This window comes from Gavia stellata, unplaced genomic scaffold, assembly GCF_030936135.1.
Source record: "Gavia stellata isolate bGavSte3 unplaced genomic scaffold, bGavSte3.hap2 HAP2_SCAFFOLD_50, whole genome shotgun sequence".
Taxonomy (NCBI): Eukaryota; Metazoa; Chordata; class Aves; order Gaviiformes; family Gaviidae; genus Gavia; species Gavia stellata.
The window spans coordinates 298,833-325,870 of record NW_026776473.1 but is presented as its reverse complement, the minus strand read 5'-3'; the positions used below and the strand labels follow the sequence as shown (position 1 = coordinate 325,870).

Below are 27,038 nucleotides of genomic sequence, written 5' to 3'. Positions count from 1 at the left end.
AACTCTCCAATGTACCAGCAGAAACAATCATCCATCAGCAAGAGAACAGCCTGGGCAGATGCTTTAGCATCATCTCATTGCTGTTTCTATTTATTGGCTTAGGTAGCTACAACTCCACTGACTACAGGGAGACTCAGATTCCCTTTGTTAGTGGTGATTTCCTTCAGCTCAGTATTTTCACATACAAATTTATGGTTACTTCAGAACTCTTTTAAAGTGGTGGTCCCAAGGTAGCGCTGCTTGGAGCAGAGTACAGCATGTTGAGCTGCAATTTTGGCCCTCTTACTGGCGTATTAGGTAATACTGGGCAATTTATTCAACCTTTCTACTCCTCTTTTCCCATCTTTCATACAGGTTGGCAATACTTCCATAACTCCATATGAACCCGTGAGGGCTCATTAGTTGGTATGTGTACCAAGACATAAAACAAATGTTCTAACATACCGACTAAATGAAATCCTGTATATTAGCATCACCAAGTAGGAACAGGGAGTTCCTCAGGACACATACCAGGATGTATGACACAGGTGCAGTTTCTGCTACTAAGTAAATGGACTGAAATCTAGGACTGCTAGGAAAGACCCGTAACCATATTACGCTCTAGGATAAATGTTTTCTCTCTCTTCTGCTGATCCTGTCGTTTTTATTTCAGCTGAGACTGTTCAGTCTTCTTGACCTCACTTTGTGTGTACTTCCCAGTGTTGTCCTTGCCTTCAAGGACAGAAAAACCCACCTTTAAAATACATTCTTCACAAGGGAACAGCAACAGCAAAATCACACATCTCTACTTCCATTATTAGAAATAAACCAAACCGTTCCTCTGCCTGACCCTCCCTCCTAGCCATTAGCTTCCTGTTTTTCTTGCTCTCTGACAGGCCATTCATGCTTTCAGACAACCTACTCCATAGTCATGTGGTCTCCTTTACAGCTTCTTTAATCTTTTCCTCCAGTCAGGGTGAGAGTCCAATCCTTCCATAATGTGCCAATGTACCATACGACCGGCCCAGAATTATGTCCTCCAAACACAGCAAATGAAATGAAATATTTAGTATGTGAACGGAACAAAGTCTCTAAGCTTAATTAATATATTCTAATCAGGTGACATAATGTAATCTCTTAATTATTCAGTAAAATGAATTGTAGGGAAAAAAGTAATGGCCTACAGCTTTTCTAAAATCCGAACACCATCATTATGCCTCAGAGAACATTCATACAGTGATAGAAGATCCTTCTTATGAAAAATTAAATAGTACACAAACAGGAATGCAGCACACCCATGTGTATTTAGCAACCTTTTTCAAAAGCTGTTCAGCTTGTGATTTTGACTTTTAGAAATGAAAGGCTTAGTCCGTGTGATTTAAGTTGTTAGCCAACAGTGTATATGCCTTCCTGTATTCATGTAGTATTGCCTACTTCTTCAACCCATTAGGCAGCCAGAGGCATATAGTATAGTGTCCTTTTTCAGCATTTACAGTCTGTAACAAGACTGTCCTCCGAGGTTTGTATGACTAAGCTTAAAAAATGTGTTTGTCAGAAAATACTCTTCAACCTAATGAGGCCTTTGTACCTACTGCAGAGAACATACGACAATGTGAGAGAAATGCTATGGAAACATTTGCTGTATACTGAATGTATTGGAGTTAGGAGTACACAGCAACATCACTACACTTCTTCCATTACACTGAAACAGTCGTTTCAACAGAGTAGTCCTTTCCTTTGGTACAACGCTCTGCCTTGCTGCTTATGGTCCTTTTAAGCACATAAACTAACAGAGCGTAATTGACTGCTTTTGCTTTTAACAATTCACTCTCCATACAGTCAGCAAACACACTGCGTTCTAAGGTGCAACGTCCGATTCCCTTTCAGTCAGATGCTTGAAGATAGCTGCAAAGCTGAGGAACTACAGAACAGGAGACCTGGGACATCCAGGAGACAGAAAGGAGGCTTCAGCTGTATGTGTGGGCATGCAGTCACCAGTGAAACACTACGGGTGTGGAGCTTCAGGAGAGCATCTGCTTGGATAAACTGAGTATGTTCAGATTACCCACGCAACCTTCCTATGAGTGATGCACAGGGGCAGAAAGGATCTAACCGAATACAGGACACTAATCAAAGTACAAAATCAAAAAGTTGGTAAGAAAATATCTGTTTACTTATCATTCAGATGCTGGAAAAAGCACTGGTTATACACTTAGCTAAATTATAATGTTCTCATGTCTTTTATAGGTAATTTCTCAGTACTTACACAGAACAACGTCCACTGTATGTAGCTGAAGTCAGATTAGATTCATTCCTTTCTTTGCTTGCCTTACACTTCTCTGAAGCTGTCTTCTGTGCCTCTCTGCCTCAATCAGATAAACTTCTTAACCTATTCCTATTAACGAGACAGTAGGGTGAGCTTCAAAACGGAACTTTTGCTGCCTGCTGATTAGATTGCTTTTAGCAAGGGTAGCATGTTGTGTAACTGAAAAAGCTGGCAGATGACTTGGAAAACAGAACCTTCACTTGAATTCTTAGTGAATGTTTGGGCTCACTGTGTTTGGAAAGCCTTCCTGTTTGTCATTAGTCCTGTGGTTGCCTAAATACTGGAAGATAGTTAATTGTGCATTTCGATGCCGTTGACTACTGTCTTAGCCTTTTGTGTTTTACTTCAAGCTCAGGCTCTGAACACCCAGAGATGCTTAAGAATCTCAGTTTTCATTACGAGGAAATGTTTTTGATCCTTGTGACTGCAGAGGAAAAGCTGAAAAGAAACAAAGAGGAGCAAAGCAGAGAGAGTAAGTAAACAAAACTCCGGGTTTCCCCACTTTCTGACTCTATAGCACCAAAAAACCCCGACAAACCAAAGCCAGGGAGTTTGGTGACCAATTTTCTTGAATTCAATTGCAATTTTGCAAATTTTGCAACTTGCAATTTGCAAATTTTCCAAATTTCAGAGCAGAGGTTATGTAGCACCTGTTCAAAACACTAAGGCTATTAAAAGGCTATTAAAAGGCTAGCTCTATCCTGAAAATATTTTTTTCCCACAGTGGACATTTGGGCAGCCTGATGGATCACTATTCAAAGTCTGCAGGAGAGATCCTTGGTCTTGTACGCACTTCTAGGCTCGTTGTAATACTAACTACATGGGCAATTACCTAAAGGCTATGTACCTCAGGTACCTCAGGGACATCTCCGATACCTCAGAGAAGTAGGACATGAACTTGACGTCGGGGCCAACACACACAGGGCTGTTTACATTTCCCTGGGACTGCAGAACATTTCTGGAGAGTCTTACCTGCTCTTTAACTGACTGAATGCTTCATGTGTTCTTTCTCTCTCCAGGACTTCCCCTGCCTCCCTGCCTTCAGGGAAAGTACACCAGAGTCTACCGACTCATTGGAACAAGTAAGTTTATTTCTGACCACGCAGAGATACAAATCTGGATACATGTGCAGCAAAATGCCCCTTTGTGAAACCTGGTGAAAAGAACGCAAAGGAGAAGTAACACAGTCACATTGCAAGCAGTTACCTCTTACTTTGACAGAGGGCCTTGGCAAAAAAACCCCAAACCAAACCATGCCAAAACTTGACCGTTAGTCGATACTGTAAGAAGAATACAAAGGCTTTGCTGAGACTGCCAATTAAGCATGCACTGGGTAAGATGGGGAACAACTGAGTTGTATGCATTTACAGCTAAATCCCAAGTTATTCATCAGTGTATGAATAATTATTTTCTCCAGCGTGCCTTGAGTTTGTCTAGATTTAAGAAAATGCTTCACTGTCCTGAGCAGCTCCTTCTTATGGAGTGTGTTATAAATTCCTGGGCACGTAGCCTTTGTGAATGTTTTGGAGAATCCTGAAGTCCAGTAATCAGAAGCAAGCGAGGTGGTACCGCCAGGATACTGCAGCCAAAAGCAGGTATCAAGCTTGTCATTCCAGGCATAGGGGAGGTCATGGCAGTATGGCTTCTGGACTGCAGCTGACTGTATGCCTGTAGTCTCACTCAGAGAGACGCATACTCTTTCTTAGGAGTCACTCTTTCCTAATATTCCCTCCTTTTCTTCTCCATCTATATATTCTATGTTTTTCCTTTCATCTCCTCTCTTTAGCTTGTATTTAATGTTTCTGCCCCATAGACAGTACCTCGCTCAAACAATTCTGAAACAAGGAATTGGTGGGCCTTCCTGTGCACATTCAAGTGTGAAAAGGGTGAACCTAAATTAATCCTGAAACAACTCTGAAGACCAAAACTCTTTCATGTAGCCTGCTTTAGTCTTTTGTCTGTTTTAGAACAGGGAGTTTTACTTACTACAATTAAATCCACAAGATAAATAGAGGGAGATTAAGCCATGATTTTTTTTTTCCACTGTCGAATAGATGGGTTAGTTCTGCTGTACGCAGGTTCACTGTACGCAGCAGTAGTGTCTATCATTCCAATGCAGCTTATCGGGTCTGTAGTTGTTCTTATTTTAATAATAAGCATATAAATTCTTTAACTTGGCAGATTGTTTGGGATCAACAGAGAAAGACTTTCTTTTTCATCTCTTGGAAAATAATGTTGCTGTCTGGCTGATGAGCACTAGCTCTCCTTTCCAGCATCTTCACACTACGCCAGACAAATTAGACAAGGTGCCAGATCACCCCGTTCCATCTCACCGTAAAGTTTTCAGTAACACAAGAAACACTGCTTCATGTATCTTCACATCGGGAAGTACAGGTGAGGATGTGTGCTAACAAAGTACAACTGCAGCTCTCTGAAAATTTAGCTGGTATAAATTTAGCAACAAAACAGGTGCACAAAAAGACAGAACTTGAATTTTTAAGCCAAGATAGGGAGGAATTCATTTAGTTAAAAGCATAGTACACTTTAAACCATTTTTGTCTTGGCATAACAAGGGCGTAATTCCAGTTAGTGACCTTTCACATAGCTATTCCATGGCTGAACTTTATTTCTTAAACATAAGGCCAATAAAGTCAGTCTCTAACAGCTGCTCAGATTCCATAGTGACAGAATTTCACAGGTCTATACTAAAAAGAAATATGGGCAGTACAAGTGCTTGGGCCTTGGGAGAAAAGTGTTCCTCTGAGACTGACCTGAATAATGAAGCTTCACCTTACTTCCCTGGGAAGCAAAGGGGAATCCTTCCTCTTGTCAAGCCAATCAACTTTGTAAAAGTTTTTCCTATTGCAAATAGCAGCCGAGCAGCACAGCGGCTCTTCAGAAGCTTTCCCATTCTCGCTTTGTGGCGAGGGAACACTGTGTGCGCGGTCGGTCTGCACTCGCCTGTGAAGGGTATGGACTTTCTCCCACAGACACAGCAGATGAGAGGATTTAATAGCCTTACAGGCAGAAAGACTAAAGAAGCTGAGAGACTAAGGAGATGTACTCATGAGGTAAAGACTAAAGGACGGGACAGACAAAGACTCAGAAGAAAAGACAATTCTCCCTCTACCTTCCAAACATAATTCGGTTTGCAGCAAAATTATTAATGCAAGCAGTACATTTATAATTATTTGCTTTTCTCCCATTGACAGGTTTCCCAAAAGCCGCTATCATCACTCATCTAAGAGCTCTATCTGCCTGCTTAGCATTTACTCAGTGTGATGCAGTTTCTCAGCATATTCTGAAGCTCACTCTTCCCTTGTACCACATGAGTGCTTCTCGGCATCAGTGGATGCACTGAATTAGGCAATCTTTGCCTTCTAGTGAATTTTCATTAACTTGAGAATGCTGTAACATTCTGTTGTTTGGCAAGTATCTCCGTTTGGTGAGTAACTCAAATATTATGTCTACCAATAGACTTGTGTCATTTTCTCATTTTTATCACCTTCTACGGTCTGCAAACAATATCTAAGATACATGCCTAGTTTTTGAAGCTTAGAACAGATGCCAATCGTTACATAGATCCACCATAACATGACTTGAGGTCTGCGTATTGCTCATACCACTGCGTATGTTCTGCAGGTTTAACTTAGAATCCTATTTGTATCCTGTACCAAAAGTCTAAAAGGGCATTCACATAGGCATCTCAGCAGTCAGGCTTGATTTTTAGTGTCAGAAGGGACAAATGCATTGCGGAAGCTTTAACTAACCTTCAGAAGAAGGTCAACTAAATCTGTGTTGGAGCTTTTTGAGTCACATATTTGAGTAACACCTACAGAATTGGATTCTTTATATTAAAGGGAAGGGAAGGAAAGGAAGAACGACGGAGCCTCCCCTTTTGATTCTGATAAGGGGGGTTATTTGTAGAGAGCTAGCAACCAGGTGTTTTTTCAGGTATGTCCTCCTGTCCTGTCCTTAGAGTCTTTCCCAGATGCTGGTTTTTGGTATGCTAAGTATACACCTGGACTGTTTTAAAAGCCATTTCAGTGCTTTGTTTCTTAGGGAACAGCATGGGCAGGCATGCTGGGCTACAGCAACTGATCCCAAGACTGCTGCTGCCTAACCAAAACACAAAAGGGATAGGAAAAGGCACCTTAAAAGTGCAAGGAATACACCCCTCGTGTACTCCCCACAGGATGACCTTCTGCAACAGGTCAGGAGAGCATCATCTGCAGAGAGCAGGAAAGGGCCCCACATTACATCTTCTGAAAGTTTGAGCAGACCGTTTTGTGCTGTTAGGGGATGCCGAGAGGCATTCGGCAGTTTTGCCTCTCCCTAAATACTGACAAATTGCCTGAAAGGCACAAATTTGACTGCGAACAAGATGGGAACCTAACGGAGAAAGCACACAGAGAGAGTATACATTTAGAGAGAAGTGCAATTTTTAGATAGTTTAAAGAATTGAGGAAAGCTATTTTTTCACTAATAGGTTACTGTACTAAGTAAATGTATCTTCAAATGCAGTTAGCATAGGTTATCTACGGTGCCTCAGGACAGCAGTGCCCTCTTCTCGGAAAAACCTTTGGAACAGACTTGTCTTTATGGTTCCATTAGATGGAGAAAATCTATATGGAGCTCTAGGGTCTATATATGTGGAAGCGATTAAACCTGTTTGCATTTATGTGTTCTCTGACTAAAGCTTTTTTTAGCTAGCTTACTACCAAAGATACTATCAGTACTAACTGATGAACATCTACACATGTGTAAATTCTTATTAAAGCAGATAAAAACAATCTTAGAAAAAACCCTCAAAATTACAAAAAAACATATCGTTACTTTAAAAAACATCTTAGGGGAGGATAATAGGATGAATGCTGAACTCACAATTTTCTGAGTGGACAGATAATTCAGTCCCTTCTGAAAAAAACAGATGTGTCTTGAGAAAGAGTTCATCCTAATCAAGAGTGACAAACAAAAATATGAAATTCTCATGCAAAATTGGATTTAAGATCAAATCAATCTTGAAAATTTTTCAGCAGTCCATATGTAGGCTCTTTCTAATATAACTTGCAACCATGGTTGACTGATTTTGTGAAAACCAGACAGGCTGAGAGTTGTTCTTCTCAACCTCCCTGACTTGACTCTAGAAGAAGAGCAGGGGCCCAGGGACAATGATGCATAGAACCAGTGTACTCCGAGGCTCTGAGATAGTAGGTTTTTCACTTGACTTTTGCTAGCTTTATTTCTTGTTTGCAGAAGGATATTAGGAAGAGGTTTCTAAGAGCATGCAGGGAGTGATTTCAGTTTTGCATTATTTGTGCTCTGGTTTGGTTTGAGGTTTTTAGGGGTTTTTTGGTTTTGTTTTTTTTTTTTTTTTCCAAAACTCGTCTTTCCTTGTAGAAAAATCTGACTTTATTAAAATAACATCAAGGGATCATTTAAACAGAAAATCTCAGCAATCTGTATTCATAACACACATTTAAAATATTTAGTACCTGTCTTTATTGAACTTTTAATCTTATCATTACAACTTTTTAAATAATTACCAAGACACATTCATGCTAGCTATTCAGTTTGAAGCAATCCCACCTGGTAATGACTGAACATTATTACCATCTGGCAGCTATTCGGTGCCTGTGTGAAATGACTTGGTGGTCTAAGCGTGGATCCTGTCCTAAGTGCTGCCAAAAGAGAGAAGGAGCTGGCAAACTTATTAGCAGTCTCAGCTCAGAAGCCAAAGACTAAATGATCTGGGAGCTGTGGAAATGGAGTAGCAGTGTGAAGAGGAAATCAGGCATGTTACAGATCATGTTACAGATCAAGACGGAAAAACAAGAACTGAAAAGTGGCCTGTTTCAGCAAGAGAAGTGAAAGAAAATGTTGGCTACATTGAAAACACCGTACAAGTAATAACAGTGCTTGAGAACAGTGTGTTTTGAGCTTTTCCCTTAATGTAAGCCACCTTTTAAATGAGATTATTTTATATACCACTTCTGCTCTCGTACACTGACTATCGTGTGTAGACCAACTTGTTCATGAATTGGCATTTGAGTCACTGCTGTACAGCAAATGCTTACACAGAAAAATAACACAGGAAGGTGTTTAGCATATTTGTATTTAATGTCTTAAATTAAGTTTAACAGCTGGAAATGAGAGGAGAGCCAGTACCATAAAATCAGCCAGCTCTCTGCAGAGCATCACCAAGTGTCCCATGAACTGGAGATTTTGTGATCAGCTGCACCAATGAAAGTTAAAGAAAATTCTTATTTTGAAACAGAAACTTCCAAGCTCGCATGTGGCTTTGATAGAGAAATGAGTAAGAAATAAATGCTGCATTTAGACTGAGATTTCACTGTACCTGTGAATCAGATCATTCTGTCTAACTGAAGACATTCCATAGTAAAATGGTATGATTCATTTTACTCAGTGATTGCATCCAATTTTCACTGACACAGGCTGAAATGGAACATTGCATTTTACTTGAATTACTTCTTTGTTAGGATGTTATGCAAATCACTGCAACTTCCAAGCATCAGAAAATGCATCTGGTGAATGAAGGATTTAATCCAGAAATTATAGCTGAACCTCTGTACTTCATGCATCAGCCTGCACATTCCGATATTCCTTGGACAAGAGAGCTATACAAGAATGTGGTTTCCGGTGAAATACGTTTATAAAGCATACAAATAAAACTACAATACAGAAAGTAAATGTCAAGTATACTCCTGCAATCATTTCAACAAAAGCCAGGATGCACTATTTGTTCTAAAAACACAAGATAATTTGTTCTAAAAACACAAGATAATCAAATTAGTCTTAATGTGATAGAATTTACCTCTTCATAAGACAGAGCCACAATAGTTACGTGCATTGTGTAAGCTGCGCTGCATCTGCTCATATGACTTCCAGTGCTCACACATGCAAATTTTTATTTTACACTTCTCACCGATTCAAATTATTTTTGCCTAAGCCACCAGTATCTTACCTTAGCTGAATATTTCACTCCTTTAGATCATCATACTGATTCTGCTTTGAGAACGCATAAATGAGTAGATGAATAATGTCATAGGCAATAATAAAATATAAAATGGGCAGTCAGAAACAGAAGCAAAATACTGCGCAAGCACTGCATGTAGACTTCAGTTCAATGTCTGTTAATTATATTATGTAATATTCAATTGCAATATTTTATGTGATGCTCAATTTCAGATTTTTATGGAAAATAAACATTCTATGTCAAAATACAGTTGTAGTATTTAGTGGTCGTGATTTTTCACAACTTACACCACAACTAACACAGATTAAAGTCTCCGCAAAAATTCATCCCCGCTGACACATGACCTCTTCCTTTACTTGTCAATTGTCATATTCCTGAAATAGAGTTCTCATGAAAACAGGGCAGAAATGACTATAACTTCCAGCTTTTGCTGGAAGTGAACACCCAGAACCTGTTACAAGGTGAGGTGACCCCTGAGGCCTCTCCTGCCCACGCCCCTGGGGGGTCCCTCACCCTGGAGCCAGGCCTTGGGCTGACCCATGGCCTTGTGAGGAGTGGGGCCCGGCTGTTCCCCCCGCGCTGAGTTACCGGGGTGCCTCTGCCCGCCAGTGCTTCGCTGCTTTTTGTTTGTGCAGATTAGCCTTTAATCACGTCACCTAACATTCTAGGTAGTTCCCAGGCGTGCCTGTAGATTTTATAGGATGATAGATAAGCCATAGTCATACCAGCTGTAGGAATACTATTGAGTGTGTTTGCAGGTAAGAGAACATCATTATTTCTTGGTCTAGGTTTTTTTTTCTAGTTGTCTCAGTGATGAACGCTGAACGTATTGGTTTAAGTCTTTATATGCTCCTGTGTGTGAGTGTGCACAAAACCCTGCCTTCTTCAAATAAACCTAGGGCTCTGTCAAATTGAAAAATAGTTGAAAGGCTTTCTGTTATGATTTCTTTCTTAAACCTTTGAGAGGAAAAATGTTAAGGGTGACTCTGACATATCCGACTGCCTCTTGTTAAGCTTTAGGTCTTGTTACATCCATCTGTGCTGGATCTGAGAAGCAGAAAATGTCTTCAGGGGTTTCATCTCAGATGCCCCAATTCAAAAGCCAGTTACGGGAGGCGTCTCATGAGGCCTTGCTCCACCAGCCCAGAGGACTGCTGGAAGGGAGGTGCTCCTTAAAACGAGCCATGAAGGAAAGGTGATGGAAATCCTCCTCGTGCAAAAGGTCTGTCTTATCATGAGAAGTTGTCAGGTGAACGGTGGGGATGACTTGTTCAAGGTTGACTGAGGAGAAGACCGTCAGACAGTTACAGGATTGCCCAGCTCTGTGGCTCAGGGCTGACCCCTCAGCAGCAGGTGGCCACAGCTCTCATTGCATGGCCCTGCATGGGCCTTACGCATGCATCACTGCCCTCCTGTAGTGACATTCTTCACGCTTCTGTCACCATCTCCATCAACTACTAATGGAAGTACCTCTTGGTAAAGTTAGTGTCAAGAAGTAGAAGAATCTGGTCGGTTTTCTGCCTTTTTCAGTGTGAGATGTAGTTTGGGGTATTCCTAATGAAACCTTGGGTTGTAAATTGAACAAGCCACCTCTCATGGTCATCACAGCTTTCCTCACATAGTAGAAGTGATAGTACTCATCCTCCTTGCAGAAATACCAATGTGAACAAGATCAATGGTAATAAAAGAAGTGTATCTTGAGTTCCCTTTGGCTTCCTGTGGATAAATGCCATCCTCCTGAAGGAAATCTTTTAATATCCCTCCAAATGAGGTCACAAATGGAACAGAAAGAGGAGAAAAACTCTCCTAACTAGATTTTAATCCCAGGACATGCAAGGTCAAGCTTGGCTGCTTCTCTGAACCAATGTTGAAATAAAAGGTGGGGGTTTTTTCATGAAACACTAAGTTTATCTGAAAGGTTTTGCCGCAATAATTTTTTCAAAGGCTATTAAGCTCAAGTTGTCCACAAGAAAAGTGTGGCGGAGAGGAGCTTTAGCTTTGAAAGCTGGTTGGCTGGGTTTTTTTTCTGAGGGCTACTTCTTGGTGCCGAAGTGGTTCAAGGCTTACCTGCCTTGAGTTGCACCACTATCAAGTCATGAGACTTACAGAATAAACTTGCCTAAAGGAGGGAGAATTCCCTTCTTAGCTCAACATACATGGTTCAGATTAATATGTTCTTATTTCCTTCTTTCTTTCCCTAGGAATTTTCCTCTGGCAAAATTGAATGCTTCAGTGGACACTGTTTGAAATCAATGAGAAAAAACATGCCGCCCTGTTCAGACTCTAGCTTTGACAAAAGCATGGAAATATTAAGTGAAAATGTCAATTGAAGACACTTTACGAGGTATTGTATTTCTAGATGTCCAATCCCTGTTCAATTCATAGAATTAAAAGGAAAAGTGAAAGCATGCACAATGAGTCATGTCATGATAAATCTACAGCTAAAAATCTGCGGGGCAGTATGATTATGTTAATGTCAGTGTCAGTGTCTTAGAACGAGAATCACTCTTCTTAGTAAAAGTCTTCTGCTTGTATAAAAAACGTGCATCTTTTCCCAACTCTTTTGAGATCTCTCCTCCGCTTTGGTTACTGAGATGTTATTTGCACTATTGAGACTTCAAGATTAGCCGGTTAGGAAAGTTGCGTCCTTACCGAACTGTCTGCATATGGTACGCAGCAGACTTGGGACCTGAATCCTCAGTGTGGTCCACAGGCTTTTCTTTGCATGATGTGGAGCACTGGATTACAAACTTGGTCAGGTTCCCTAGTCTTGATGGGGAACAGTACAATACAAGGCTTCTATGCAATATTCTAATACAATAATTCTTTTCTTCTTTCTCTCCTCTGTTCTCTTTCTTAATGTAGGCGGTTGGCAAAGCCAAAGTCAGACCAAAAAAAAAAAAGAATATAAAGAAGGTAAGTAGTGGTAACTCCCTAGGATTCCTTTTTACTCTGGTTTCTGAGAAGGATTGTGTTTGGTCACTCCATCTATTTAACTTGGCCACAAAAACTGCTGAACTTATCAACCCAAAGCAGCTGAAGTTGTGAAAATAGATAGTGAAAAGATAGTGAATTTCCTACGAGTTTTACGAAAGAGGTAGGTGAGAATAGAAGGATATGCTATTAATTCCTGTCAGGCTTGGGGAGAACACAGCTTGAATTCCAGCCTGCTCTTAGGCACTAGTGCCTGAGAATCTGTTCCTTAGCTCAGGTTTCTTTGTGACACGGATTTTCTGGAGTCTGCAGGACACAAATTAATTGAAAATCGTTCTTGCAAATAGGAGGTAATATTTGAGTTAAAAAGTAATTCAGTCATGAGGCGCACAAACCCGCTGATGTGGGGAAGGTGTCACTGAAGTTCAGTGATTCACCTTGGAACTGAATCACTGTGCTGAGTACAGAAGCAGGCTTGGTGCTGTGAGGCTGCTTGCTGGCAGCTGGGAAAATGCGTTATTTCCAGGCAGCGTCCTGCCAGCCATGGATGGGCTGAACGCAGGAAGGGGCCTGAAATGCGCTTTGTGTGTAGTAATTCAAGTTCTAATTGTGCACTACTTCCTCACTGACCTCTCTTAACTGTTTTAATGATAGTGCAAGTAACAGACCCGTGGCAAAGGATGCTGTGTGGTAAATACTGGGCAGATCGTTTTTAAAGCAGGCAAGCGTTTGAGTTCTTTGCTATTTGGGAGTTTATCTTGAGACGTTTCTTATCTTCTAGAGCTTTTGTGTCAGGATGCAGAAAATGAGTGATGCATGCTTAAACAATGGACTAAAACCACGCATCTTAAGAAGAGACTTCCCACATAAATATTTTTTAAAAAAACTATTCGATACAATTTGACATGGATGGAGTAAAAACACCTTAGAGAGAGGTATTTGTTGCTTTCACTTTTCCAGAAAGAAGTAACTGGAATGAACTTGCTTCCTGCATGGAACAAAAGCTGCGTGTTTGTTTTCATCAGATTGGCTTCCCAGTCTATTAAAAAATTGCTATACAAGTCATGCTTTTAGGTAGGTAGTTTAAACATAATTAATTAAAGTTGAATGCTGTGGTCATGACAATAACTTCCAATTCGGTATTTAAAGAAAAAATCAAGCCACTGCAGATTTTTTTACATTTTACTAGAGCAATGGTGAAATAAAGGGAATAATGTATTTTCTGTCTCAAAATATTTTATACATTAATGCATTGTAGTTCACCAGAACACTGAAGACCGGAGCTGATGCAAAAGCTGCACAACAAGTCCATGAAGAAAACGGGGATTTGGAGGTCCGCTGAAGCTGCAGACTTCAACAAAGTCGTTACACCATTACAAATCAATCTGTTTTGTTCGACAAACTTATAACAAAGTAAGTGGGTTTTTTTCATGATCTTACAAAGCTACTAAAATTAGCCTTACTAGCAAGCCTTTCTGCTATGGCATAATATTGGCTAGGGACTTTCTCCTTCTTTTGACAACAGAAAAAGGTATTGTTATTGCTGGCAGCAAGAGCTAAATGTATTCAGTGCTCAGGCTGAGACTTCCCTACGTGCCCTTACGTATACGGTACATCCGAGTGACAACTGCTGGGCTGCAGGTGCCTTCCATAGTAGAGTTCCAACAGGGTGGTGCAGCTTGGAACTTCTGGGTTGTTACTGGCAACCTCCGCTAACATTCCGTGGTCGTTGATCAGGTAGGGTCTCCTCCTCTTCCTCTGCCTGCACTGGTATGTCCTGCTCGCAGGAGCAGGCAGTGCCCCTGTGCCGTAAGAAGAGCCGGCGCGGAAGACGGCCGGCCTGGCTGAACAAGGAGCTTATGCTGAGGCTCGGGGAAAAAAAGAGAACTTACCACCTCTGGAAAAAGGGGCAGGCAAGTGAAGAAGAATACAAGGACCTCGTTAGGTCATGCAGGGAGGGAATTAGGAAGGCGAAAGCGCAGCTAGAGCTCAACCTGGCCACGGTCGTGAGGGACAACAAAAAAAGCTTCTATAAATACATTAACAACAAAAAGGGGGCCAAGGAGGATCTCCATCCTCTACTGGATGCGGCGGGGAACATTGTCACGAAGGATGAGGAAAAGGCTGAGGTACTTAATGCCTTCTTCGCCTCAGTCTTTAACAGCCACACCAGGTATCCTCAGGGTATCCGTCTCCCTGAGCTGGATGACAGGGATGGAGAGCAAAATAGGCTCCCCATGATCCAGGAGGAAGCAGTTAACGACCTGCTATGCCACCTGGACACTCATAAGTCTATGGGGCCTGATGGCATCCACCCAAGGGTGCTGAGGGAGCTGGCGGAGGAGCTTGCCAAGCCGCTCTCCATCATTTATCAACAGTCCTGGTCAACGGGGGAGGTCCCGGATGACTGGAGGCTTGCCAACGTGACGCCCATCTACAAGAAGGGTCGGAAGGAGGATCCGGGGAACTACAGGCCTGTCAGCCTGACCTCGGTGCCGGCGAAGGTTATGGAGAGGCTCATCTTGAGGGCGCTCACGGGACACGTGCAGAATACCCAAGGGATCAGGCCAAGCCAGCACGGGTTCATGAAAGGCAGGTCCTGCTTGACCAACCTGATCTCCTTCTATGACCAGGTGACCCGCCTAGTGGACGAGGGGAAGGCTGTTGATGTTGTCTACCTGGACTTCAGCAAAGCCTTTGACACTGTTCCCCACAGTATTCTCCTAGAGAAGCTGGCGGCCCGTGGTTTAGACAGGTACACTCTTCGCTGAGTAAAAAACTGGCTGGATGGCCGAGCCCAGAGAGTTGTAGTGAATGGGGTGAAATCCAGCTGGCGGCCGGTCACAAGCGGAGTCCCCCAGGGCTCAGTTTTGGGACCGGTCTTGTTTAATGTCTTCATTGATGATCTGGATGAGGGGATAGAGTGCACCCTCAGCAAGTTTGCAGACGACACCAAGTTGGGAGGGAGTGTTGATCTGCTTGAGGGTAGGAAGGCTCTGCAGAGGGATCTGGACAGGCTGGATCGATGGGCTGAGGCCAACCGGATGAAGTTCAATAAGGCCAAGTGCCGGGTTCTACACTTTGGCCACAACAACCCCAGGCAACGCTACAGGCTTGGGGATGAGTGGCTGGAAAGCTCCCCGGCAGAAAAGGACCTGGGGGTGTTGATCGACACCCGGCTGAATATGAGCCAGCAGTGTGCCCAGGTGGCCAAGAAGGCCAACGGCATCCTGGCTTGTATCAGAAATGGTGTGGCCAGCAGGAGCAGGGAGGTAATCATGCCTCTGTACTCGGCGCTGGTGAGGCCGCACCTCGAATACTGTGTTCAGTTTTGGGCCCCTCACTACAAGAAAGACATGGAGGTGCTGGAGCATGTCCAGAGAAGGGCGACGAAGCTGGTGAGGGGTCTGGAACACAAGTCTTATGAGGAGCGGCTGAGGGAGCTGGGGTTGTTTAGCCTGGAGAAGAGGAGGCTGAGGGGAGACCTTATCGCTCTCTACAACTACCTGAAAGGGGGTTGCAGAGAGGTGGGTGTTGGTCTCTTCTCCCAGGTGACTAGTGACAGGACTGGAGGAAATGGCCTCAAGTTGCGCCAGGGGAGGTTCAGGCTAGATATTAGGAAAAAGTTCTTTACCGAGAGAGTAGTGAAACATTGGAATAGGCTGCCCAGGGAGGTGGTAGAGTCACCCTCCCTGGAGGTATTCAAGGACCGTGTGGATGTGGCATTGTGGGATGTAGCTTGATGGACATGGTGCTGTGTGGTGTTGGGTGGGTTGGTTTTTGGTGTGTTGTGCCTTGTTGTTGTTGTGTGGTGGTTGGCTTGCGTGGGTGGTTTGTGTGGGGGTTTTTTTTTTTTTTTGTTTTTGTTTTTTTTTCAGGTTGGACTTGATGATCTTACAGGTCTTTTCCAACCGTAGTGATTCTGTGATTCTGTGATTCTGTGAATTATTGTTAATACATTGATTTGTGTAAGGTGTGGGGCTTTGTACTTCGCAGCAAAACTGTTTAACCTGTTTTTTGGAAATAGGTGCTTGTGGCTGCTTAAGTCTTCCAGGTCTGAGAGCATGTGCGGGAGGATGTATTTGGAAGGTGTTTCATGTGTAAAGAATTTGGGCACAGCCAATGTTGAAATTTGCCACTGGTGTCTCTGTTTTGGGATTGCCAGTTGCAGAGAGGTCTTCATACCAGAGCATCTTTTATGTACTTGCCCTCTAAATGAATTTTCTTAGCATCAGAACTGCCTTCACTTTTAATTAACTTTTCTTCCATGCTTATGAATGTTCTTATAATGCTTGGTTGAGTTAAGATACTGAGGAAAGTTGGATAAAGCCAAAGTGAAGTAGTCCCAGTGTTTCTGCCTGTCTGTCCATGGCTTAATTCTCTTTGTGAAGCCCAAATGGACATTGTTTTCAGAAAGGTTTGCCAAGTGTAACAGCAGTGGGATGTTTTTTCCAGCATGTATAGTCATGGAAAACCAGTACAAAACTTAGATTACAGTTAAGAGAAGAACAAGCAGCCTGTTGTCTGAGGAAGGCTGTGAACTGAAAATTACTTAATGCTGTCATGCAGAACAACTTAAGTGCTATTATAAACTGCCATAATTTCTTTCTGTTGTCTTACTATGATCTTTAGAATTCTTATTTTTCTCTTGCTTAAATGGATTTTTTTTACTGTGCTCACCGAGAGGGAAAATAAACCTGAAAACAGTGTATTTTTGCAAATCTCAAATGCTTGTTCTTAAATCTATAAAAACCTTGAACATTTGATCTAATTTTTAAGTAGTGAGAGCTTGCATTCATGTATGTGCTGTGTTGACTGGTGTGGCTATTCGTAAGTGCTAAGAGTTGTTAAAGTAAACCCAGTTTAATGCCTGCAGTGACCTTTTTCCTTTATTTACTCACAGACATTAAATAGAAAACAATTTGAACACGTATTTAACTATTTAGGAAGTTTAAGCTCATTTGTAAGGTTTTCTGCATTCACTTGCCATTGTTATAAAAGCAAAAACCTTCTAGCTGCATCGTAAGTTAGAAAGCGCTTTTCTCTTTCTCCTTAATTCAAATCAGGTGTCTTCCACTAAACTTTCGGAAAGACGATTTGAAGGGAATTCACAAGGATCGAATGAAAATTGGAGCACGTCTGGCTGACGTTGATCCAATGCAAACAGATTGTTCAGTAAGTATTTTTAGTTCATTGTGTCAGTGAGATGTTTCCAGTGTTTATGAAAGCTTTCAATAACGTGCTGTCTACAGCTACCTTGGTTTACAGTTTTCTCTCAAGCAGTTTGAAAATTGCCCAGAGCATTTCCTTTGTGCTGACATACAATTTCTGATGGAACCTTATCAAGGTTGCAGCTTTCTTTAACATATAAAATGTGTTCTTTTGAATTTCTCTTTAGGTACGGTTTGATGGTGTGGGTGGTCTTTCTGATCACATTTCAGCTTTAAAAGAGATGGTCGTTTTTCCTTTGCTTTACCCAGAAGTCTTTGAGAGATTCAAAATTCAACCTCCAAGGTAACAGACATTGTTTCATAGAATCATAGAATGGTTTGGGTTGGAAGGGACCTTAAAGATCATCCAGTTCCAACCCTCTTCCATGGGCAGGGACACCTTCCACTAGACCAGGTTGCTCAAAGCCCCATACAACCTGGCCTTGAACACTTCCAGGGTTGGGGCGTCCACAGCTTCTCTGGGCAACCTGTTCCAGTGCCTCACCAGCCACATGGTGAAGAATTTCTTCCTTATAGCTGATCTCAATCCACCCTCTTTCAGTTTTAAAGCCATTACCCCTTGTCCTGTCACTACATGCCCTTGCAAAAAGTCCCTCTCCAGCTTTCCTGTAGGCCCCTTTTGGGTACTGGAAGGCTGCTCTAAGGTCTCCCCGGAGCCTTCACTTCTCCAGGCTGAACAATGCCAACTCTCTCAGCCTGTCTTCATAGGAGAGGTGCTCCAGCCCTCTGATCATCTTTGTGGCCCTCCTCTGGACTTGCGCCAACAGGTCCCTGTCCTTACGTGGGGGGCCCCAGAGCTGAACGCAGTACTCCAGGTGGGGTCTCATGAGAGTGAAGTAGAGGGGAAGAATCACCTCCCTCGACCTGCTGGTCCCCCATTTTCATGAGAATATTCAACTGAGGTATCAATATGTTTCCATGCTTCAAAATTTTCAGGAGTGTTGATGCGGTTTTTTAGCAGTAGTAAAAAGTAATTTCTTAAAAATGGATAGAATCCAGAATATATGTAGGTTCAAAGATGTACTGTGTGGGGAGAATATACTTTGAAAGTGTCTTGCCTTTAAAAGGCAGGGTTGGAGTGTTTTTGTTTTGAGTTCTACGTACAAGTCAACTTCATTAGTTTATAAGCAGGAAGAAGGAATTACCTACTGGTAGTCAACTGTAATTTGTTTCTTGGAAGTCCAGTTGTCTCTCCCACCGACTCTCTTTTTTTTCAAGTGCTCAAGTATCAAGTTTACAATTGATAGGACTTGCAACTAGAACCTTGCAGCGTTTGTTGTACTTAGTTATGAAATGAAATTATTAGAGATTTACTTGTTAGCTTTACATATTCTTGGTCAGCAAAACTCAATCATGGTATATTGAAATACGACTTTTAATCCTTTGCTTTCAGTAACTTTAAAAGTATTACAAGGAACAACAACAAAATCTGTGTTTTGCTTCTTTATTCATTTAAATTCTTTTTGAAACAGCAGTGTATTGGCTTTTCTAGCTGATGGCTATATTTATCTGATGGCTATATTTATATATCCCAGCTTTAGACTTCCTCCTCGTTTATCATCAGCAATGGGAGACCAAGTCCACTAACTTAAAGCTTTTTACGGGAGAATTAAATGCTTTACTATCAAATCTTGCCTTTTGTGAAAACAAGAATGAATGTGCCGTGTATCATTGAAGAATGAACTGGTGATTCATAAGTTAGCCCAGCCTTAGATTCTGTGCTGAAGTTTGTTCTTGTTTGGCTCCACTGTGCTGTAACCACCCCTGTTAGTTTGTCAGCAGTTTTGGAAGTGTTGTTCTGGGACACTACGATCATTTCTCAAGGTTCTGTACATCTGCATGATCCTCTTTATTCATGTTGTTTACTGCCTTGTTGAGTTGTGTAGAAACACAAAACTTCCATCTGGTTTGACTTTTCTCACGCTTCAGCTGTTACCGCTCTCTTACACGTGAAGTGTAAGCTAGAGAGAAGAGTTGTGTGTTGTAGGGATGAGGGTTGTAATAGGTACTTTGCCATGATGTTTTTTTCTTATGTGAATCTTTGGTATTTTTAATTGCAGAGGCTGTCTCTTCTATGGCCCTCCAGGGACTGGGAAGACACTGGTTGCTCGTGCACTTGCTAATGAATGTAGCCAAGGTGACAGGAGAATAGCCTTTTTTATGAGAAAAGGTGCCGACTGCCTGAGTAAATGGGCGGGGGAATCTGAACGACAGCTTCGTTTATTGTTTGATCAGGTAAGGTGGAAACGTGCCACGTGTTCTGTCCGAGTTGTAACTGTAGTTTTCTGTGGTCAATATTTTTAAGAACTCACTCTTTTTTGGGTTTTGTCAGTTCCTTCCACTGAAACGGGATTGTCAGTGTTTCTTTTTTCAGTGGGTTTTTTAGGGGCTTGAAATCTTGAGATGTATTGGGAAAGATTAATAAAACAAATGAGAGAACCTCACAAAGCAACAACCCCCCCCCCAAAAAAAAAAAACATCAAACAGCCACAAAAAAGGTTTCAAGAGGCAAGAGACGGTGGCTTTAGATCAGAGGGAAACAGATGCAGGCTGCAAGCATGGTCATTTAAATTCATAACAGAAGCTTGCTTCCAGAACCTGTAATTGAATTAAGTCCTGGCTCTGTTCTCGGTGGTTGCCAAATAGCTGTAAAAACTACTGGTATGATTTGTTTCCTGTCACCCAGTCTCAGTGGGTTGACATAGCTGCTGTCTTCTGTTACTTGTGCCACTTACTCCGTTAGCTCAATTAGTAGAGATCCCTGATGCTAGTTGGAAAAATCTAGTTCCAGTGACTTTCCAACCATGACGTTTTTCTCTTTAAAATTGTGCTGGTTTACTTATGTCAGTATTCCTGTGTTTTCATTCTAGGCCTACCAGATGCGACCTTCAATTATTTTCTTTGATGAGATAGATGGTCTTGCTCCTGTGCGGTCCTGTGAACAAGACGAAATCCATAGGTAGTACATTTTTTGTACCTACATAGAAGCTGCCAAATCTTTGTGAAAAGAAGACCACAACCTATTTAACTTCATGTGACACATTCATTTGTCCTGAAAACTAGTAATTCAATGCTACTAAACTTCAGATGGTTTTTAAACAATAATTGAAAACAATTCACTAAGCTTGATAGCAGCACAAGACCTGTGTTACCTTGTCTGTTTTTTTATGTCTTAAAACGAGTCTTTCAGTAAGGAGCATCTCATCAATAAAAGCTTGTCCTTTTTGAGTGGTCATTGGAGAAGGTCATGTAAAACGTAACAAAATTTACTAAACCAGTGAATGAAAATTACATTTTTCTGTTAGCTCTATTGTATCAACACTTCTGGCACTTATGGATGGGTTAGACAGCAGAGGAGAGATTGTGGTAATTGGAGCCACCAACAGGCTGGATTCTATAGATCCTGCTTTACGAAGACCCGGACGGTTTGATCGAGAGTTCCTCTTCAGCCTGCCAAATAAAGAGGTCAGAACTTAAACTCAACCCTAATGCTAATGTGGCAAAGTCCCTCTTTGTAACAAAATCACATAACAGTGCAGTATCACGGAGCAGTTAAAGTCGAAATCAGTGTTGTACAACTTGGACAAAAGAGGGATGTCTGGAGAGAGCTGCGTTGTGCTGTGGAGGGCAGACCTGGTACTGAATATATATGACTAAGATGATTTCAACAAGTAGGTAGTTCTAGAATTAATTTTGGTTTCACTGTGACCAGCCAAGAAAAGGGGATGCTGCTAGTCACTGAAATGTTTAAGTAAGGATCAATGTCTGAATTAGCTATAAATTACTGCTATCTCATCTGGAAAATGACAGAAATGGTGTGCACGCAAGAATTCCTTTTTGCTAACAACAACTTTTACCAAGGCTGGTGCTGGAGCAACTTAAGATTTTTCATTCCCAAAGTGGTTCATGTTTGCTTACTTATTTGATCCAATTAGGCACTTTCACCCTGAAGCACTCTTGCTCTCAGTTCTTGGTTTATGAATGGATAGTGGAGGTACCTGTGTTGGACTGTTCCCAGGCTGGGTATCCTGGGCGTTACCTATAAGTATTTGGGGATCTGACATTCTTACTGGTACTCGTTAACAGCGACTTGGACAAAGATGTGAAGTACACTGCACAGGTGCAGGGCTTGGGAAGCTTCTAGTTCAATGGCAATAGCTAAGCAATGACAAAATAGGTATATAGCAACAAAAACATATTGGGGGGACGATAGTGTGCAAAACTGGAACCCTGTTTTTGTGGTTTTTCTCTGGCTACCGCTGATATTGCTTTTTCTTTTAGCAGCACTTTTTGGAAAAAGGATAAAATGCTTATTGGAGTGAAGGCTAATAAAAGTGCACTGAGCAGTGTAGTTAACACACACATTTGCTTCCAGTTTCTATCTGCTTTCAGGAACAGGAGAGGAGGTGCCATGAAATGGATATAATACACGGTTCCCTACTGTGGAAGAATTCTAGAAATCTGCCATAATTGATCTGTGTACCAGGAAATACTTAAATGAAAGTCTTGCTAAGATCAGACACGAAGACAGGCAACATTTGACATTTTCTGGATCAATGACAGGAGTTTGAGTCATAATTATTGTTCTTTGTAGTAACTGTAGCAATTTGAAAGGTAGTGCTAGGACTGTCTTCCTTGAATGAACTGGCAGAAAACCAAATTTGATGAACTAATGAGCCTGTCAGCATGAGATTTTGCTGAATAGGAGAGAAAAAGTATTTTTATTAATGTGAGGTGGTTTTGTGTTTTGTTTTTTATTTTTAAGAGAAAACTTAGGACAAACCAAAATGCAACCATTTTGTTTCCAGGCTAGAAAAGATATTTTCAAGATTCACACACGAGACTGGACCCCTAAGCCACTGGACATGTTTCTTGAAGAGCTAGCTGAAAAATGTGTTGGTAAGTTTGAAAACAAAGTCAGTCCCTGCATGTGACTGAGTCCTAAGGAATCTGAGCTTGTACCCGGCAGCACCCGAGCTCTTGTGCCTTGCTGCAGAGTGAGGCAGCTGACACGCCTTGGGAGCAAACAAAGTTAGATGCTTCTTTTCTTGTCATTTTCTTCTTGTCTCTCAGAACATTAAAGAGCTTTGGGGCATCTTCCTCAGGACTAAAGTTCTGATTAGGAGGCCACTTCATAAGCGCAGGGTATCAGGCTGTGAGCCACGTAACAAAACTTCTCTGCAGTTCGGTAACGCTTTGGATTATCTCTTAGCCTGTTAATTTTTAGCTGCATACAAAGTCTTTCAGTGTTGCACTTTGGAAACCTTGGCCTTGACTTCTGTGTTGCCTGAGACTGACACAACATTTCATTCTTGTTTTGTTTATTAGGATACTGTGGTGCTGATATTAAATGCTTATGTGCTGAAGCTGCCCTCTGTGCTCTGCGCCGCCGCTATCCTCAAATATACAAAAGCAGTGAGAAACTGCAGTTAGATATTGCTTCTATTAAAATAACAGCGAAGGATTTTGTCATGGCTATGCAGAAGACTGTTCCAGCTTCACGGAGGGCTGTGGCTTCACCTGGGCGAGCACTATCACCTATTTCAAAACCACTGCTTGAAAACACACTAGCAAGAATTTTACAAGCCTTGCAGAGAGTATTTCCCCACGCAGAGCTTGCTCTAAAGAAGGACCAACAGCAAGGTATAACAACAGTAGCCGCTTCTTTAAACTTCTGCCAAAGCAAAAACTTCCGATTTGTGCAATCAACATACAGAAACCTCTCAGCCATAATGACAGTAGGATTTTATAATATGCACATGCACGCCTTTATTTCAGGAATATCGTGCATAGTTTTTATTCTGGATTCTAAACTGAAGTGCTGGATGGGAGCTGTGAATGACTCGCAATACATAGGAGAGAACTATGCATTCTCTCCTAGAGCACCCTGTTTCTCACAGTAGCTAATATCGTGTTTATCATTCGTAGAGATGGATTTAAGTTTTAATGTGTGAGGCACCTCTTTCAAAATAAATGTTTAAATGGGGGGAGAGGGCATTTTTACATGAATGCTTCTAATTCCTGTGAAGAATGTCGGAACCACAATACAAGTATAAGTGGTTTAAGCTAAATAGTGTTACAGCTATCGTGATTTTTAACCATAGTCTCTTAATTTGAATGTTTGTGGATCACACTGTACGCCTGCACATGAGATCAGAATGTTTCAGTAACGTATACTCTGGGGCTTGGCTTGCATAGCGTATGTGAGCTCACACTCCTGACTGCATCAACCCTGACCAAGTTGTCTGTCGGTTGGTGACAGCAAATAAATTGATAAACTCGCTGCACTCCTGATTAACGGAGATCCATGAATAGTTAGTTACTATCCTAATCCCTGGAGAATATCCTATCAGTATTACTCCCAGTAGAGCTGGTAGATTGTTTGCATTGGTAAAAGAGGCAGAAACCCACCAACAATATAAAAGCAGAGAGGCTAAGGGATTGGTAATTGCATCCCGTCTCCGTTGTCGGCCCTTCATGATCTCTTCCTTCGGGGATCTTTGAGGAGCCTTTTTTAGAAGATGTGTTGGTCTGTATATTCTGACTCACTAGTCCTAGACAAAGGGAAGGCTGTGGCCACCACGTTCACTTAATTTCCCCACATCCAGTGGGGGAACCTGCTCCAGAAGGAAGTGGCCTTGTTGGGTTCTTCAGGTGTCTAGGAACTATAGAAGTTCCTAATCATCTTTATTCTAAGGAAGAAACCTCCTGTTGTTTTCACCAACAGAGAGAGAATACCTTATGCAAATCATGCGATGTAGGACAGCTTTGTAGAGACTTGTGCAATCTCCTTAGATCTGTGGTAGGATAAACTCTTCAGAAAATAACATTCTGCATGTGCCCTCAAATGAAGAAATACAATATAAGGGGTCTCCAGCACTGATTTAGAAGCTGTATTAATGTGAGAGGAAGATATGGACTATTCAGGAAAGTTAACAAACCTCTCTTGTCTTTCAGACAGTTTAAATCATATTTTAAGAAATTATGCGATTGACAGTGATGAGGAATCACCATCAATCTTTGAAGATAAGCCAACTCCTAAAATGCCTGGTAGACAAAAGGAAAAATTCCTCAATTTTAGCAGGTACATATTTGTCCCTTTATGTTTGCATTATTAAGATGGCCGTGTCTGTAAACAGTTTTGGTGTGAGGGGTGGTAGATGAAGAAGTAGAGGGGAGGGGTGTGGGGGGGTGATCAATATTTGCAAGAAGTAAGCGTGAAGATCCAGCTGGGTACTGAGGTTCTAATGGAGTACACTGCCATAACCCATCAAACTGAATGGCCCAGCCCTCTTTTCCTAAGTCAAAGTGGTCCACAGACTATTAGAATGTGTTGATTTAATCCATGGCATTCCTTGAAAGACTCAAGACCAAAGAAACGTGCTGCCTGTCCTTTTAGCTAAAAAAACCCTACAGATCCGTGTAGACATCTTTTGCCCTTCTAATTTCCAAGATTGTTAAACCAGCAGCGAATTATGTAGCAGAAACAGAACTGAGAAATGGTTTGTTAAAACACTGTGAGAAAAACTTAAACAATGTCTGCATTTTGTACCTTTAACTGACTAAGTTTATGTTAACTTTTTAACATTTTAATGTGGAAGTCATATAAGCTGACAGTTGAAAAAACAGATTATTGTCGTCACTGGTGGGTCAGTTATTTTTCTCACTTTCTATTGCTGCGCTGTCCAGAAAATCTTCTGACCTGCTGAGCTTGGTTAGGTCTCTAGATCTTTGACTTCAGCCAGCAAAGGTACAATAGTATTGTGGTGGAAAAAACCGAATGCTCTTCACAAATGTGTTTCATCCTAGTAAAGCAGTATTACTAGGAAATTAATAGACAATTCAAAGATGAAACATTAGAATGACTGAATAAAATAAATATACATCTTAATACATATTGAGTGTACTGCTGTAATTTAACCAGTCCATTTGTGTACTTCTTCAGATACAGCTAATGTGTTTCAGTGCCCACGTTAATTTTTTTCTAGAAATGTTGTTCTACTCCTTCCTTCCCACTATCTCCAGTAACTATGGCCAAATTTCAGCTAAACTAGACAGATGTAGAGATCTCACAGCTACTTAAACTCAAGACCTACTGAAAATCAGTGTCTACGGGCAGTGAGGAGATCCAGATAGGCGTGTGCTGAGAGATAGAGTTGTTATTCTCCCCCATATCGGGTTACTGATAAGTTGTCACACGTGTATTTGGCTGGACAGCCCCCCTGTATGATTTAAGAGCCGTTACTTAACCCAGCCAAAGGAACAGCAGACATGCTGGGGATTGGCAGGATTTCTTAAGGGAGGTATGGTACAAGTTTTTTAAAAAGAAAATGGGCTTTGACAGTGTTCCTGATCACAGACCAGCTTATTATTTGCTGGAACATGGAGAGTATTTACCGAAAGGGAAAAAAAAAAAGAAAGAAAGGTGTATAGGAAAAAACCTTATCCTCTGTGTGCCTATTCATCACCTCATTTTTAAACTTGTTTTCTTCTTCCTGTTCTAGAAATGCTTATTACCAGCCAACATCTTGCAGGCCACGGTTCTTACTAGTTGGAGAGCCAGGATACGGGCAAGCTTCTCATTTGGCACCTGCAGTAATACATGCCCTGGAAAAGTTTCCAGTCTATACACTAGACCTATCTGTTCTGTTTGTTAGCATCACATCATCGGAAGAAACATGTGCACAGGTACCTTTTTTTCTCTTTAATCTCATAGGATTCATGAACTGTATATAAACTAGTAAAGTAAGCAAAATTCATTGTTAATGGAGGTGGCCTGGTTTGAATGTGCTGTTAGGTTTACTTCTGTCTGAAAAGCCACTTTTCTGCTAGATCAAATGATACCAAATGAGGATGTTACATGTGGCCGTATCTTTCATTCCAAAGGAATGGAAAGTGAGGATGCTGCTAGCAGCTCGGGAAGCTGGGAGGTGCTGCTAATAAACCCCTCTTTATAGCAAGAAGTCCTCCCCATCTCGGTGGGATCCAGAAAGTTGTTTTCATTGCTGCTTAAGAATCTGTGTTCCCAGTAGATGGCTCTGCATCAGCCTGACTGCCTGTCATGCACTTTTTGTAACCTTCATTTTCATTATATTTGTAAGGCAATCAAGCTTTTGGGGAAAAGAAGTGTTTCTTTTCTTATATATACCTATACAGCTTGTACTGCTGCAGTATATGCAGTAAAAGCGTTAAAATTCATGGAACACTTACGTTTGTTTTTCTTATACTATAAATTAAATATAAGCAGATTTAGTGCTGTTTTCCTTTTTACTTTTAGGCAGGAAATCCCTTTCATTGTTTGACATCACTGTATTAAAATATTTTCACCTTTAGTGGCAGCATTTGAGAGCTCTACAAGTAAGGATGGACATGTTACATGACTGGAGACTCATTTGTCACATAAGAGGAACAATTCCTTTTGTGTTATGTGATGGTTGCACCTGCGGTCATATAACTAGCATGTCTAGTCACTGCCCGGATATACCACGTGCACTTCCCGTCTTGTGACAGGAACTCCCTGAATATTGATAATCTGAAAGGGTGCACGGAGAAATTTGTCATGTGAAAGGAC

At 41.5% G+C, this 27,038-nt stretch overlaps 1 protein-coding gene across 1 annotated transcript in view; it reads left to right on the top strand.

Annotated features, from left to right (window-relative positions):
- The first annotated feature begins 10,486 nt into the window (after positions 1 to 10,486).
- LOC132320989 (ATPase family AAA domain-containing protein 2-like) overlaps positions 10,487 to 27,038 on the top strand; it is a 28,195-nt gene continuing 11,643 nt past the window's right edge. Inside the window, exons 1-9 of the mRNA XM_059834613.1 lie at positions 10,487 to 10,497; positions 17,303 to 17,411; positions 17,635 to 17,750; positions 19,528 to 19,702; positions 20,338 to 20,426; positions 20,773 to 20,932; positions 22,276 to 22,366; positions 22,796 to 23,105; positions 25,972 to 26,155. Coding sequence (XP_059690596.1) covers positions 10,487 to 10,497; positions 17,303 to 17,411; positions 17,635 to 17,750; positions 19,528 to 19,702; positions 20,338 to 20,426; positions 20,773 to 20,932; positions 22,276 to 22,366; positions 22,796 to 23,105; positions 25,972 to 26,155 — 1,245 coding nt within the window. The remainder of the gene's footprint in view (positions 10,498 to 17,302; positions 17,412 to 17,634; positions 17,751 to 19,527; positions 19,703 to 20,337; positions 20,427 to 20,772; positions 20,933 to 22,275; positions 22,367 to 22,795; positions 23,106 to 25,971; positions 26,156 to 27,038) is intronic.